At 39.5% G+C, this 16,953-nt stretch overlaps 1 protein-coding gene across 1 annotated transcript; it reads left to right on the top strand.

Annotated features, from left to right (window-relative positions):
• The first annotated feature begins 5,730 nt into the window (after window positions 1-5,730).
• On the top strand, window positions 5,731-10,888 carry LOC121378893. The gene is made up of 3 exons (XM_041507259.1): window positions 5,731-5,996; window positions 6,882-7,154; window positions 9,754-10,888. The coding sequence occupies exons 2-3, from the start codon at window positions 6,945-6,947 to the stop codon at window positions 9,871-9,873; spliced, it is 330 nt and encodes a 109-aa protein (XP_041363193.1). The 5' UTR covers window positions 5,731-5,996; window positions 6,882-6,944; the 3' UTR covers window positions 9,874-10,888.
• The last annotated feature ends 6,065 nt before the right edge of the window (window positions 10,889-16,953 follow it).

The following is a 16,953-nucleotide window of genomic DNA, read 5'->3' as shown; positions in this document are numbered from 1 at the left end:
ATAAACGAAATGTTTATATAATGTAACTGTTGATTTGTTGGTGTGTGTGTGTGTGTGTGTGTGTGTGTGTGTGAGTGTGTGTGTGTGTGTTTTATAGCTTGGTTTTTTTCCAGTGTATATGTGCGTGTGTGTGCTTCCAAATTATTGGAAGGTAAAATCTGCTTTGGGCTACTACAAGCATTAGGACGACAACAAACACCTTTTTAAAATAATACGGATACCGATACTAAGAGGCCTTCGGTCAAAAATAACAAATCTAAAAACTCCATATGGTTATCTCCTAATAGATTCTCGGGATGGGGGAGGGAACTGCCACCCTGCCTCCCCCTGAGGGTACGGCTCTGCTTTATAATATAAAGCTGCAAAGAGCAAACAATAAAATGTATCGATGAACGCGCTCACGTTTGCTATGGACTCAATCTATATAGGTGTTTATAATGTCTCACATTGATTTATTAATCATCGGCTGTTGGATGTCAAACGTTTGGTAATTTAGATATATAGTCTTAGAAAGGAAACCCGCTAAATTTTTGCATTAGCAGCAAGGGATCTTTTATTTGCACTATCCCACAGACAGGGTAGCAAATACTGTGGTCTTTAGTATACTAGTCGTGATGCACTGACTGGAACGAGAAATAGCCCAACGGGCCCACCAACGAGGATCGATCCCAAACCAACCGCGCATCAAGCAAGCGTTTTACCACTGGGCTACGTCCCGCCCCTCGTCTCACAGTTATGTCACCATGTTCCTGTCTTTTCGCTCACTGTCGCTTTTACCTCCCCCTCTCTTACACTCTCCACCCCTCTCTCTTTCGCACTGCTTTTACCCCGCCCTCTCTTACTCTCTCCACCCCTCTCTCTTTCGCACTGTCTTTTCGCTCACTGTCGCTTTTACCCCGCCCTCTCTTACTCTCTCCACCCCTCTCTCTTTCGCACTGTCTTTTCGCTCACTATCGCTTTTACCTCCCCCTCTCTTACACTCTCCACCCCTCTCTCTTTCGCACTGTCTTTTCGCTCACTGTCGCTTTTACCCCGCCCTCTCTTACTCTCTCCACCCCTCTCTCTTTCGCACTGTCTTTTCGCTCACTGTCGCTTTTACCCCGCCCTCTCTTACTCTCTCCACCCCTCTCTCTTTCGCACTGTCTTTTCGCTCACTGTCGCTTTTACCTCCCCCTCTCTTACACTCTCCACCCCTCTCTCTTTCGCACTGTCTTTTCGCTCACTGTCGCTTTTACCCCGCCCTCTCTTACTCTCTCCACCCCTCTCTCTTTGGCACTGTCTTTTCGCTCACTGTCGCTTTTACCCCGCCCTCTCTTACTCTCTTCACCCCTCTCTCTTTCGCACTGTCTTTTCGCTCACTGTCGCTTTTACCCCCCCCCCTCTCTTACACTCTCCACCCCTCTCTCTTTCGCACTGTCTTTTCGCTCACTGTCGCTTTTACCCCGCCCTCTCTTACTCTCTCCACCCCTCTCTCTTTGGCACTGTCTTTTCGCTCACTGTCGCTTTTACCCCGCCTCTCTTACTCTCTCCACCCCGCTCTCTTTCGCACTGTCTTTTAATTTTCTTGTTCTCCCTCTCCATTTGGGGGCGGGACGTAGCCCAGTGGTAAAGCATTCGCTTGATGTGCCATCGGTCTGGGATCGATCCCCGTCGGTGGGCCCATTGGGCTATTTCTCGCTCCAACCAGTGCTCCACTACTGGTGTAACAAAGGCCGTGGTATGTGTTATCCTGTCTATGGGATGGTGCATATAAAAGATCCCTTGCTGCTGATCGAAAAGAGGGTTTCCGCTCTCATTATCTGTGTAGTCCTTAACCATATGTCCGACGCCATATAACCGTAAATAAAATGTGTTGAGTGCGTCGTTAAATAAAACATTTCCTTCCTTCCCTCTCCATTTTGTCTGTCTCTCGTTCTCTCCCGCTCTCTTGCTCGATCTCCATCCTCTCTCATGCATGTTGGACGTAACCTGATTTAATATATTTACCACTGTTTGACACCTGGTATTGATGTGTCCATTCATTCGTTCGTTCGTTCGTTCGTTCGTTCGTCCATTCATTCGTTCGTTCGTTCGTTCGTTCGTTCGTTCATTCATTCTTTCATTCATTCATTTAAGTTGAAAATCATCAAGCTGAAGGTATACTTATTACACCGTCGACGGTAGAAAACTGAATGCATTTTAGACGTGATAACTCTGTGGTTGTTAATAAATTGGCTGGTTTATCTCTTAGCTCCCACTCCCACGCAAGGAAGGATACGTTTCCGTCCCAACCAGTACCCCATGACTGGTATAGCAAAGGCCGTGATATGTGATGTCCTGTGTGTGTGAGAAAATGCACATAAAAGATACCTTTATCAAGTATTCATCCTATAGCTGATACACGAGTAATTAATCAATGCGTTCTTAGTCTGTACTAGTGGTGTCGTTAAACAAAACGAACTTTAAATTTCCGCGTCAGTGTTAGCCAGTGTTTCTTAGTTATTGAAGTCCCCGTTATTAACACAAACCATGTATATTATTTCCTATCATGTTTTAATTCAAACTGATTTTTCGTCTCAAAGTGTTAGACATGAAATACTCCTATCTTCATTAGGGACGGGACGTAGCCCAGTGGTAAAGCGCTCGCTTGATGCACGGTTGGTTTGGGATCGATCCCCGTCAGTGCAACACGACTGGTATATCAAAGGCCGTGGTATGTGGTATCCTGTCTGTGGGATGGTGCATATAAAAGATCCCTTGCTACTAATGGAAAAATGTAGTAGGTTTCCTCTCTATGACTGTCAAAATGACCATATGTTTGACATCCAATAGCCGATGATTAATAAATCAATGTTAGTTGGTGAAACAATCTTTAAATGTCAGCAACAGAGTGGACCAATGTTGAATTGTCGTGGTGTAAGTTCCCGTTATTAACATATTTACCATGTACATTTCCTATCGTATTTGAATTCAAACTAATTTTTCGTCTTAAAGTGTTAGACATGAAATACTCATAACTTTATTATTATTATTTTTAACAATGCGTCTGAAACGGGGGCGGGACGTAGCCCAGTTGTACAGCGCTCACTCGATGCGCGGTCGGTGTGAGATCGATCCCTGTCGGTGGGCTCATTGGGCTATTTCTCGTTCCAGCCAGTGCACCGCGACTAGTATATGAAAGGCCGTGGTATGTACTACCCTGTCTGTGGGATGGTGCATATAAAAGATTCCTTGCTGCTAATCGAAAAGAGTAGCCCATGAAGTGGCGACAGCGGGTTTCCTCTCTCAATATCTGTGTGGTCCTTAACCATATGTTTGACGCCATATAACCGTAAATACAATGTGTTGAGTGCGTCGTTAAATAAAACATTTCTTTCTTTCTTTGCGTCTGAAACGACTATACACCTAACACGTCTACACTCATAAAAAAGAACTGTGTGGCGAGACACCGGAGTAAAGTCACTTAACTGGGCTGATAAATAACGGGACATTGTGACTGGGACAATACCCGTGGAGTGAGACCATTCAACACGCCGACCGACTGGTATTGATGTGTTCTCGATCACACCATCAATCAAGTTCGAGTGCATTGAGAAGTCTTTCCAGGATTATAACCTCAGCGTAAATAATTGCATATCAATGGTGTCCCATTTTTTTATGGTGAATTGTTATGTTCACCGTAAATTACATAAAAAGTGATGGGGTGGAATATTCATGACTAATTTTGGCTGTTTTGAAAGTGCTCTGTCGTTGTTGCAAGTATCATACTTCTCTATTTTTACATTTATCTGTCGTAATTAAAAAACACATCATATAGATGAATGTATCCCATGCGTAATAGTTGTATGATAAATTTGAAAATAAAATTGAAATTGTAAATGCTGCCACACAGCGTAAACACTGGCTTCCATAAAAATATTTGATAAAATATGCACGTCATCTGTCCATCAAAATAGTGCAGTGTAAGAGTTACTAGGATCGCATCACACAACCGGCTGCCATCCAAAGTGAGTTTTAACGGCTTAATATGGAAGTATAATCCACCCACACTAACCTAAAACAGCTCACCAATAATGTTGGCCAATTTTTTGCTCTCACGACTTCTACGAGAGTCCAGTTGTTAGTCTGAGCGCTTTTACAACTCGAGTCTCGTCGTATAACCCATACGTTGTTAATCTGAGCGTACCCGTCGTAATTCGAGAATTACAACGCAACTGTCGAGTTGGCCAACTTCGTCGGAACAGTTGACAGTCTGAGACTAGCATTAGGATTTCGTTTTTGTCTCGCCCAGGGACGGGACATAGTCCAGTGGTAAAGAGCTTCATGCGCGCGCGATCTAAGATCGATCACCGTTGATTATCCCATTGGGCTGTTTCTCGTTCTAGCCAGTGTACCACGACTGGTATATCAAAGACCGTGGTGTGTGCTATCCAATCTGTGGGATAGTGCATATAAAATATCCCTGGCTACTAAATGAAAAATTTAGCGGGTTTCCTCTCTAAGATTATACATGTATATAAAAATAATCAAATGTTTGACATCCAATAATTCATGTGTTGTAGCGGTGTCGCGAAACAGAACAAACTTTAACTTTGACATATTATATTTTATGTTCTATAAGTTTTGTCTTACCCAGGACACTTTTATTTGGAAATAATTTTAAAATATCTGGAGAATGTAAAGACCGAAAGCTATATTTATATACAACACTTGACCTTGGAATAATGACTAAATATATAAGTTCGAATCACTGTTTTTGTTTTAAAATTATTTTCAATACAGAGAGTGTTCCGAACGGGACAAAATGGGACCGTTGTATTAAACGGCCTCGGTAGTGTAGGAGTTACTAGGATCGCATCACAGAACCGGCTGCCATCTAAAATTAGTCTTAACGGCTTAATGTGAAGGTACAGTCTCAGCCACACACTAACCACAAACAGCCATGTCCTCGACAAATTCAAGTTGAAGTTCTTTATGGCTTTGTGGTTTACAACTACACGCTTTAAATTGTACTAAATACAGATATGATAAACAAATATTTACAATAATGGATAATGGCGGGGGACACTTTAGCATTATCCAAAAATACAATAATATTTTCAAAAAAATACATTACTTGGATAAAATAAACCAAATAAACCATATATGCATGAAAAAATAATTGACTGAATAAGGAATAAAGAAAATATTAAACATAACCACCAAATGTGCGTATGGAAACTAAAGACACTCAGACATACAAATAAACACAAACACATTTATTAAACATCGGCTATTGGATGTCAAACAGTTGGTAATTTGACATAGTCTTAGAGAGGAAACCCGCTACATTTTTCCTTCAGTAGCAAGGGATCTTTTATATGCACCATACCAAAGACAGGACAGCACATACCACGACCTTTGATATACCAGTCATGGTACACTGGCTGAAACGAGAAATAGACATTGAATTTTTTTTTAAAACACAGACAGTTAAAAAAGCTGACGTGTGTGTTAGGAACAGGCCACTTGAACCTAATGTTTTTGTTTTGTTTTTTTGTTCAAATTAATGTTGTCCTTAAGGACGACCATCAAGTTAAAATTAAATGAATCATTCGATCTTGGATACACGAAAAACCGTAATCAGCCGAAGTGTTCCGAATGAGCACCGAATTTTAATTACTTGTTTTTATTCCCGAGTGTTTATTAGAGTATTTACGAATGTATCCCCCCACCTTCTGCTTACTTTTCACCAGCACACAGGTAGACCGCCTCACGTGAACGTAGTACTACCAAAATCGATCGTTGCCATGATTTGAGTGCATTAGATAAACACAGGAACAAGTAAATCCAACTCCGTGTGTGAGGTTTCTTATCTGTTCTTATCTGTTGTCTACTAAGACCAGATTTTACGTAAAGTGTGTTTTTCTTGGCTAAAACAATATTGACGTCTATATTATGTTTTATAGACTTTGTCTGTGACACCAGTTACTTCCGCTGTCGTTATGCAAGTCTTTTGTAGGATTCTAATATTCACGGTGAGTTATCATGATTGTTTTTGTTTTCTTTGTGATTTTGTTTGTTTGTTTGTTTGTTTGTGTGTGTGTGTGTGTGTGTGTGTCTCTCTCTCTCTCTCTCTCTCTCTCTCTCTCTCTCTCTCTCTCTCTCTCTCTCTCTCTCTCTCTCTCTGTGTGTGTGTGTGTGTGTGTGTGTGTGATTTTGTTTGTGTGTGTTTGTGCTAAGGGTGTGTATTGTTTGTGTGTGTGTGTGTGTGTGTGTGTGTGTGTGTGTGTTTGTTTATGATAAGAGTGTGTATTGTTTGTAGTGTTAAGTGTGTATTGTATGTGTGTTCTGCATATAAGTGTGTTGTGTGTTTGTATAAATACATTGTGTATGTGTTTGTGCGCGTTTTGTATGGTGTGAGTGTGTGCTTTGTGAGTGTGTGTATTGTGTGCGTATTTGTGTGTGTGTATGTGTGTGTGTGTGTGTATGAGATGTCGGCACCCGTAGAAATAATTATGGTTTTGTCGTATTTTACAACTATTTCAAATTATTGTTATTTCAAATTTTATAATATATGATCCATCACACAGACAAACACACACAAACATCCACTCACCCATCCACCCACATATACATATGCACATGCATATGCATATAAATATACATATATAAACACACCAATACACACACACTCTTACACACATACACCCCAATATACACATATACACATACATACACACACACATACAAACACCTATCACCCATAACTAAACACACACACACACACACACACACACACACACACACACACCATTCTTTAGAGAAAAGGCAAGCTATAGAACAACACCCCCCACCCCCCCCCAACAAATCTACAGTTACGTTACATAAACATTTACTCATCGCTTATACTCATTTTACAGATGCCTGGAATAAGCCGAATTTGAACAGAATCTGAGCATCACAAAATCAAGCCCTCCGTCAGTATGAGTGCGATCCGCTCGTCCGTGCGTCCCAAGAGTTCCAAACAGAACTGGGGGACGATCATCAAACCGGAGTTCGGACTCGGGTACCAGCGACTGACGAACTACGAGATACAACAGACCGTCGAGCGACTGTACAAGGTGAAAACAGAGGATGGAAGGACTTACGACCAGCCAAGCAAGTCCATGTCAGAGAAGGAGATCCTTCAGATGGTAAACATGTTGTTTGTTTGTTTGATTTTGTTTTTTGTATATAGGTGCACACACATAAGCGTACCAAGGTTGAGGGTGGGAATGGGGCGGGTGTGAGGAGCAACTGTATCCCACCCCTAGTGCTGGAGCAAACTTTTAAATTAGGACAAAAACGATGGAGATATTCGAGCAAATATTAGCTGTAATCCATGTACAAATGTGTAGTGATTCGTTTGCAACATATATATATATATTTGGTAGAAATGCTAAAATTAATAAACACTGTTATCCAGATTCGGGCATTTTTGTTTAATTCGGGCAAAAATCAGCTGCGCCGCCCCAAATCCCATTCCCAGCTCCTTATAAAATGGGAGGCCACAAGCCTATAGGTAGTACTAAACCAAATAACGTCCGGCTGGGTCGAAGTTCGAGGTGCACCGAACTTTTGACAGAGACGTTAACACCACAAGTCCTGTGGTTGGTGATAAATGTGAGTGTGTTTGTTGGGTGTAAAAAAAAAAAATAGTTTCATCTGGGCAAAACATTTATGCAAATGTATTTCATCTAGTACCACTATGGCAACTAGTCATAGATACTACCCGTTATCTCTAAAATGAGCAACTTGACCCCCACTTTTTTCTGATTCACTTTAAGGGTGAGGGGTGGTAGTATTTATATCTGTGGTGTTTATGTCGATTGATACGCTTTAGGTAGGAGTTTTAGCCACGTATGTTACTATTATCGTCAATGGGATTTGATTTGGTAGTATACACCCTATCCAATCATTCTATAAAACTTCTCTCTTTTTTTGTAAATAATTTCAGTTTGATTTGACGTAAGAAGAAAAGTAAAAGTGTTTTGGAAATAAAAAAAAAAACCCAAAACCCCCCCCCCCCCCCAAAAAAAAAAGAAAAGAGAAAAGAAAAAGAGAAGAAAGCCAAACAAACAAAAACATCCACGCATTTGTTTTGAATGCAAATTACAAATCAGACGGCTCAGAAATAAATAACTTGTAGTAAATTTCATGGTACGAAAAAAGGCGTTCTCCGTGGGACGGACTATAAGTACACACATAATCATTTGAGAGTGGAGTCTATTGGATGGACAAAAATAATTAGCACTAATTATTTTTAAGGCATCACACAGCCATTTGTCATGTTGTTACTTGTTGTAACAGCTTAATATAGTTCGGTTTAGGTAATAGTTTCTGATTACAAATATAAAAATAAATCTTTGATTATTAGCCTAGAAGTAGGTTGACCTCTGTACTATTTAAATAACCCATTGGTTTGAAGTAACTTGCTATAATATATAGAACTAACTGATAACAACTGTGCAAGTGGTGTGTAACAACAAATTCGAGTGATTTTCTGGCATGAGGGCAGGTAACTGTAAATATTTGTGGTCGACCTATGCTGATTGTATGTAACGTAGATATCAAGGGAGGATACTCTCAACTAATATTCATGGCCCTCTCGATGTATGTTTTTCGCACAATTTTTTAATTTCAACTTATTTTCTTGCTTATATCCAATTAAAATTCAACCATGCTGTCTTGAGCACACCTCAGCTGTCTGGGCTGTCTGTCCAGGACAGTGGGTTAGTTGTTAGTGACTAGTGAGAGAGTAGAGGATGTAGTGGTCTTACCACAGAGTCGTTAAAACTCGCTCTGGGTGGGAACCGGTACCGGATTGCGAACCCAGTACCTACCAGCCTTATGTCCGATGCCTTAACCACGACACAACCGATGCCGGTTTTTTTTTCGCATCATGCGAGCGCATTGCTACTGAGCTACATCCCATCGACTTGGACGGACGATTTCTCAAACCTCTCCTATATACAGGTGTTAGGACGATTTCTCAAACCTCTCCTATATACAGGTGTTAGGACGATTTCTCAAACCTCTCCTATATACAGGTGTTAGGACGATTCCTCAAACCTCTCCTATATACAGGTGTTAGGGCGATTCCTCAAACCTCTCCTATTAACAGGTGTCAGAGGTTGCATAGTACCAAAGAAGAGAATTCCGTGTCAGAGTTCGAGGTGCACCGTAAAATATTTACGGAGTAAAAGCAGCTGTGGGTGTGATTGGTAATAATATGAGACATTGATTATTTGTGCAAATACTACTATACGCTGCTTATATCAGTTTTATTAGTAAACGTTAACATTATCGGTACTAGGAATTGATTTGGTCTATTAGAACCTAGAGGGTTTGAAGGAAGGCAGTGTTTTATTTAACGACGCACTCAACACATTCTATTTACGGTTATATGGCGTCGGGCATATGGTTAAGGACCACACAGATAATGAGAGAGGAAACCCGCTGTCGCCACTTCATAGGCTACTCTTTTTGATTAGCAGCAAAGGATCTTTTATATGCACCATCCCACAGACAGAATAGTACATACCACGGCCTTTGCTACACCAGTCGTAGAGCACTGGCTGGAACGAGAAATAGCCCAATGGGTCCACCGACGGGGATCGATCCTAGACTGACCGCGCATCAAGCGAACGATTTACCACTGGGCTATGTCCCGCCCTAGAGGGTTTAAAGTTATTTGCACGTGTGGATTTTTTTTTTTAATGGGTCATTTTAAAACTGTTAATTATTTTTCAGTTAGAGCGTCTGACCAAAGAAAAGAAAGACAGAATTCCGGACAGCGACAGACGAGTAACGTCGTCCATATACCGCGACATGGGAGTTGTCGCGTCGTACGCCTGGAAAGGATACAACTAAAGGGAGATCACTCGATATAAATAAAACTGTAAAATGGACATAAATCAACTGGTATTTAAAGGAAACAAAACCAAAAAAAAATCAGTTGTGTAAGAGTGTGTGTGTGTGTGTGTGGGTGTGGGTGGGGGGTTGGGTGTGGGGGTGGAGGGGCACGGGGTCCATGTCCCACAATCAAACCTTTGTTTTTACTGTATTAAATGTTATAAAATCATACATACATAGTGTGGGTTGCCCCCTCCCCCCCCCCCCCCAAATGCAATATGGGTTGACTCCCCAATATAAAATCAGTGAACAAAATAGTCATCGGACGATCCTGATGAAACGCCCGCAGTTTGGATGTGTGACACAATCATATGATACCAATTCACAGCAGGGCGAAAACCAATATGGAATGGGGCGTGGGGTCGGGGTGGGTGAGGGTGGGTAGGGGATATACCCCGATTAAATACAAAAAGTGCCGTTTCTTCTTTAAAACTATTACCTGGTAAAGGCTTTGTTATATTGTGCACTGATTCTTCTTTTACCGACCCCACCCCACCTAAATATGCTAGACACCACCCTGCACGAAGGTATTGTCTTAATGTGTGACATGATTTTTATTGACAGTTATAGTTAACATAGTATTTGCCAGAATGTACGGCTGAATAATGACATCACCCAGCACCTCTGTTTCGGACGCGTATGTTTAAACCATGGATGTATTATTTTTAAATAAATAAATAAATAAACCATTGAAAAGGTGGATCGTATTTGCTGTTTTCATTAGAGATTAGAGTTGGAGATTGTTTTCTTTAACAACACCACTAAAGCACATTGTTAAACAATTGGTAATTTTGACAAAGTCTTAGAGAGGAAACCCTTTCATTAGTAGCTAGAGAGATTATATATTAGGATTGTCACATAACCAGAACAAGATAATGTAGATCCTCACTGTGCGTGAATACGTGGATTTTTATTTAATTTGTATTTTATTTTTTATTATTATTATTTTTTAAATAAATGGATCTAATATTCAGTGTCACATATGTTATTTGTACTACAGGGCAGTTCCTTACCCAGATCAAGGTGGTGTAGTTAGTTCTATATTGTATTCTGTGTCATTTGTGTATCTAGCACCTAGTGTCTTTAGTGTTTTTGTGGGTGATTACCGTTATAAAATCGGGTATTTCTATATACAGGTTAAGGTGGTATAATTCCATATTATATGTGTTGTCTTCTAGGTATCTAGTGTCTATCCCACCATTCTATAAAACAATTTAAAACAAAAAAATTCAATTTGGTTCCACGTAAAAAGAAAAGTAAAAATGTTTTGGAAATAACACTTTTTTTTAACGCTTTTTGTGTGCAATTTAGAAACAATCGGTTCATAAATAAATACATTGTAGTAAATTCCATAGCATGAAAAAAGGTGTCACAGATGATTGTTTTGCTATTATGTAATAGGGTAGTTCTAAATTAAGAACCAATTGGTGTAGTCGAAGCAGGTTATGAATTTAACGAATTATGGAAAACGTCTGGTCGAATGATTGTTCGAATCATCACTAGCTGTAATTACGTATCAATAACACATTTGGTATCATTGGACGCGCAATGTTTTGTATTTAGATCCTTAATGGGACAGTCCTGAGTTTGTTGCATTGTAAGATGTTTCCGACTAATAAAATATTTCTACGATTAAACTTACATGATAAATATATTTTCTTGTTTAGAATATCAGTGTCTGTATATTAAATGTGTTTCTGGTCGTCTTAATATTTGTAAGAAGCCCAAACTGGATTTTGTCTTCAAATAATTTCATACGTACGAAAAACAAATATATTTTAGGAAATAAAATGAAATATAACCTAGTACAAATATTAGAACGATCAGAAACACGTTTAATATACAGCCACTAATATTTTATGCAGAAAAATATATCTGATATGTAATTACAATCGTTAAAAAGTCACTGTTAGTCGATCACATCCTAAAAATTGCAGCAAACTCAGGAATGTCCCTTTAAACTTCACCTTTTGAGTTACATTGTAAGTAGAAGAGAGCATGATGATCTTTCTTTTTACTTTTACATTCAGTAATGGCTACTGTTCACCTTTTGTTTTGTTTAGCTTTAAGATGTTGTAAAGTTCAACATGACAACTTCTGATTCTTTACTTGCCATTACATATGACTTAAATGTCAGTAAAGACAACTGTTCATAAACGGTATTAGTGAAATTTGAAAAATATAATATATATTTTTTTAAATTACAGTTTAATAAGAGGATGAATCTTTAGACATTTACTGACCACGAGATGCTAAACAAATTATATGGAGAACAATTGTATGTTACGACTGAACATAGCAAGCTGTTTGACCTGAAACTTGAATGGCACACAAAATATATTCAGAGAACTAGGTGAACAGATGTTTGAAATAAGTAAAGCAGAAACATCCGCATAATATGTGCATCAGTTCTAAGCTACTTATGGTTTTGATAATATGTGCATCATGGTTTTGATAATATGTGCATCAGTTCTGAGCTACTTATGGTTTTGATAATATGTGCATCAGTTCTGAGCTACTTATGGTTTTGATAATATGTGCATCAGTTCTGAGGTACTTATGGTTTTGATAATATGTGCATCAGTTCTGAGGTACTTATGGTTTTGATAATATGTGCATCAGTTCTGAGGTACTTATGGTTTTGATAATATGTGCATCAGTTCTAAGCTACTTATGGTTTTGATAATATGTGCATCAGTTCTGAGGTACTTATGGTTTTGATAAGACGGGGCGGGACATAGCCCAGTGGTAAAGCGTTCACTCGATGCGTGGTCGGTCTGGGATCGATCCCCGTCGGTGGGCCCATTGGGTTATTTCTCGTTCCAGCCAGTGCACCACGACTGACATATCAAAAGGCCGTGGTATGTACTACCCTGTCCTTCCATTGATCCGGGTTTAATTAATGGCCTTTACGTTACATTGACCATCGATCACTTTTTTCAATCTACAAGTATTTTCATGTAGAACTGAACATAAGAAGGTAACCACATTTGCTGGGTAACCACATTTGCTGGGTAACCACATTTGCCGACATAAATCGTACAACACATGAATTACAATTTCTGTTAATTGCAATCCTTAGGAATGCTGGCAATCAAAATGTAATTCTGATGGCTCTCATGCAGATAAAATTGAAAAAGAAAGAAGGAAATGTTTTATTTAACGACGCACTCAACACATTTTATTTACGGTTATATGGTGTCAGACATATGGTTACGGACCACACAGATATTGAGAGAGGAAACCCGCTGTCGCCACTTCATGGGCTACTCTTTTCGATTAGCAGCAAGGGGTCTTTTATATGCATCACCCCACAGACAGAGTAGTACATACCACGGCCTTTGATATACCAGTCGTGGTGCACTGGCTGGAACAAGAAATAGCCAAATGGGCCCACTGACGGGGATCGATCCCACACCGACCGCGCATCGAGCGAGCGCTATAAAATTGAAATGAAAACAAGACGAAATACCTCTTGTTTGTGTTTTATTAGTTTTAACTCTTAGGTCCTAGTGGAAAAATAGAAACATTCCCGTACTTCTTGAGGTTGTACAGCACTCGCTTAATGCGCAGTCGGTCTGGGATCGATCCCCGTCGGTGGGCCCATTAGGCTATTCTCAGTCATGCCAGTGCACCACGACTGGTATACCAAAGCCCGTGGTATGTGCTATCCTGTCTGTGGGATGGTGCATATAAAATATCCATTGCTACTATTGGACAAATGTAGCGGGTTTCCTCTGTGAGACTATGTGTCAAAATTACCAAATGTTTGACATCCAATAGCCGATGATTAATAGATCAGTGTACACTAGTGGTGTTTTTTCTTGAAGTTATGTTAAACGAAACCAATACCAATTGTCAATAATGTTAAAACTTTCCAATAAAACTGATATGATCAACGTATCAACCCACCCAGCCAGTACGTAATAATACAGCCCCTCATAATTAAAATATATTACAGAAAATATGGGGAAGTGTTGCTCATATAACAGGAGGCGTCCACGACCATATTCCACACACAGATTGTCATGATTTATAGAGGATTCGTTACAAGTATGTTTTCATCTGGAACATATCATCCAAATGTATGTTAATCGGTGTTTGTGGAAGCTCTGCCGAGACAAATGCTATTCACTTGACGAGGTTTATATTTTAAATATGAAACAAAACACTGGTCACGAATTCTATTTATTCTATATTACTTCTTAAATGTCTTGTTTATTTAATATTTAGTAAAATTAATCAATTCTAAAACTGATGGTAGACAGCAAAAACATATTAACCGAGTTAATTCTATGCATGCTCTTTGTATGCACAAGTGTTCAACGTCAGAAACCTGCACCTACGAATTGAATATCTCGGGCAAATGAATAAAATAAATGTGTCTATAATTCGCCTACGTAGTGCGTACATACGATATATACACTTGTGTTTATATGTACACATTTTAGTTGAAGGGGTGGGGTGAACTAGATGTCTCAGCACATATATCAATGTTTTCACCTTAATAGTGTGTTCTTGTATGGCGATCATATGGTCTTTGGTCAGATGATCATATGGGCGAATCATAGGCGCATTTATGTTAGTCTTTGGCCCAAATATCTGGTTAATAAACGAAAAAACTAATTTTGGGGCCGAATTCTTCCAGAATATTTGACGAATGGTGGGTAATAAGTAGTCGAATAAACAATGTTTTTAATACCTAACGGATAGGGACCACTCACACAGGGTATCCTCCACTCTATCAATATCAGAACCCTTTCTGGAAGTCAGTATGTGAGGCAATGACCGCCATACAAGAACCCACTATAGTGGTGAAAACATTGATATACGTCAAATGATCATATACTGACTTCCAGAAAGGGTTCTGATATTTATAGAGTGGAGGAATCCCTGTGTGAGTGTTCCTTATCCGTTATGTACTAAAAACTGTGTTTATTCGACTACTTATTACCCACCATTCGTCAAATATCATTCTGGAAGAATTCAGCCCCAAAATTACTTTTTTTCGTTTATTGACCAACTATTTGGGCCAAGGACTAAAATAAATGTGCCTATGATTCGCCCACGCAGTGCCTATACACAATAGATACATTTGTGTTTAGATGTACACATTGTATTTGGAGGGGTGGGGTGATATAGATGTCAGAAGACATGTCTTCATCACTATAGTGCGTTCTTCTATGGCGGCCATTGATAGTGTGTTCTTCTATGGCGGTCATATAGATGCCAGAACACTTATTTCAATGGTTTTACAACTATAGTGCCTTCTTTTATGTCTGTCATCCCTCATATACTGACTTCCAGAAAGGGTTCTGATATTTATAGAGTGGTGGGTACCCTGTGTGGCTGGTCCGTATCCATTATGTACTAAAAACGGTGCTTATTCGACTACATCTGACTCACCATTCGTCAAAAATCAATAAGCGAAAATTCGGCCCCAAAATTAGTTTTTTCATTTATTCACCAAATATTTGGATCAAGGACTAAAATAAATGTGCCTATAATTCGCCCACGTAGTGCGTACATACGATATATACACTTTATATGTACACATTTTAATTGAAGAGGTGGGGTAAACTAGATGTTAAAACACATAATTCAATGTTTTCACAACTATAGTGTGTTCTTTTATGGTGATCATTGCCTCATATACTGACTTTCTAAAAGGGTTCTGATATTTATAGTGGTGGAGACCCTGTGTGAGTGTTCCCTATCCATTATGTACTAAAACGCGTGTTTATTCGATTACATATGACTCACCATTCGACAAAAATCAATATGGGAAAAGTCGGCCCCTAAATGTACGACTTAATTTGTATGGAAAGTCACAATGACACTGATGATGAATGGGAAACAGCTGGATTGAAATATATGTGGCAGCTCACCTACGGCAATGATGGAGAGGAAATGCGTGAAAAGAAACAAAAGTATTTGGATCGGGGAAAGTCTGTGCAATGGGTGGATAGAAAAATGACCACATTATGGGAGCAATCCTATGTGAATAGACGGGCAATTATACTATTATTTACTCATTGCTTCTCCGAATCCTCTCTGATGAAACCAATTCCAGATAGAATCCACAAGATGAATCTCACTACCACGTATATCACACCCAAAGAGAGAAAATTAAACCACTCTTGAAGTCGGTTGCAAAGAAGGCTATTTCCTAAATCGAAATACCCGATGAAGAATCAGACAGCGAGGAAGAGGAATCAAACAATGAAGACTAGACTGTATATAACACATCTCGTATGCCAATAAGTAACATTGACACTGACGCCACTGGAGAGTGAGGATCACGTGGGAGGATTACATGAAATACATTAATTATGACCCATCAAACCCGGACAGTTTTTCCGGTTCAGGTAAGCTGTACAGATATGTTGAAATACGTCATCAGCAAAAACAATATCGGAAAATTGCTGCAAAGGCAAGAAGCTTATAGTTTACAGCATCCACTAAGAAGAAAGTTTGCCAGAAACAAGATTATGGTTATTGGAATTGATAACCAGTGGTCGGCCGATCTGATTGACATGGGTGAAATTTGCCAAGTCTAACAAGTCTAAGGTTACACCTTTGTGTTGGTGGTGATTGATGTCTTTTTCAAATACTTGTGGTTGAGACCTTTAAAAGATAAAGAAATGGATAACAGTGTCTAGAGCGTTGGAAGATGTATTTCAAGAGGGAAGACAACCGAGTCGAATTCATACGGATACGGGTGTGGAGTTTAGAGCAAAAGACGTTCAAAGACTTCTTAAACAACGGATAATTCAACATTTGCTCATTAATAACGAAACCAATGCAGCAGTGGCAGAACGAGTCTTAAAAACGATTAAGGTATGGCTGTACCGATACTTCACCTATAAAGAGACGTATGAGTATGTCGATCCTCTGCAGACGTTTGCTGACAGCTATAATACCACTTAGCACAGGACGATCGGTGTGGCTCCAAACAAAGTCACCGAAAGCAAGGAAATATCCATATGTGGAAAATGTACTGGCCCAAGAAAGATGTGAAGCCAGTGAAAAGACATT

This window comes from Gigantopelta aegis, chromosome 2, assembly GCF_016097555.1.
Source record: "Gigantopelta aegis isolate Gae_Host chromosome 2, Gae_host_genome, whole genome shotgun sequence".
NCBI lineage: Eukaryota > Metazoa > Mollusca > Gastropoda > Neomphalida > Peltospiridae > Gigantopelta > Gigantopelta aegis.
This window is presented reverse-complemented; position numbering and strand designations above follow the sequence as displayed.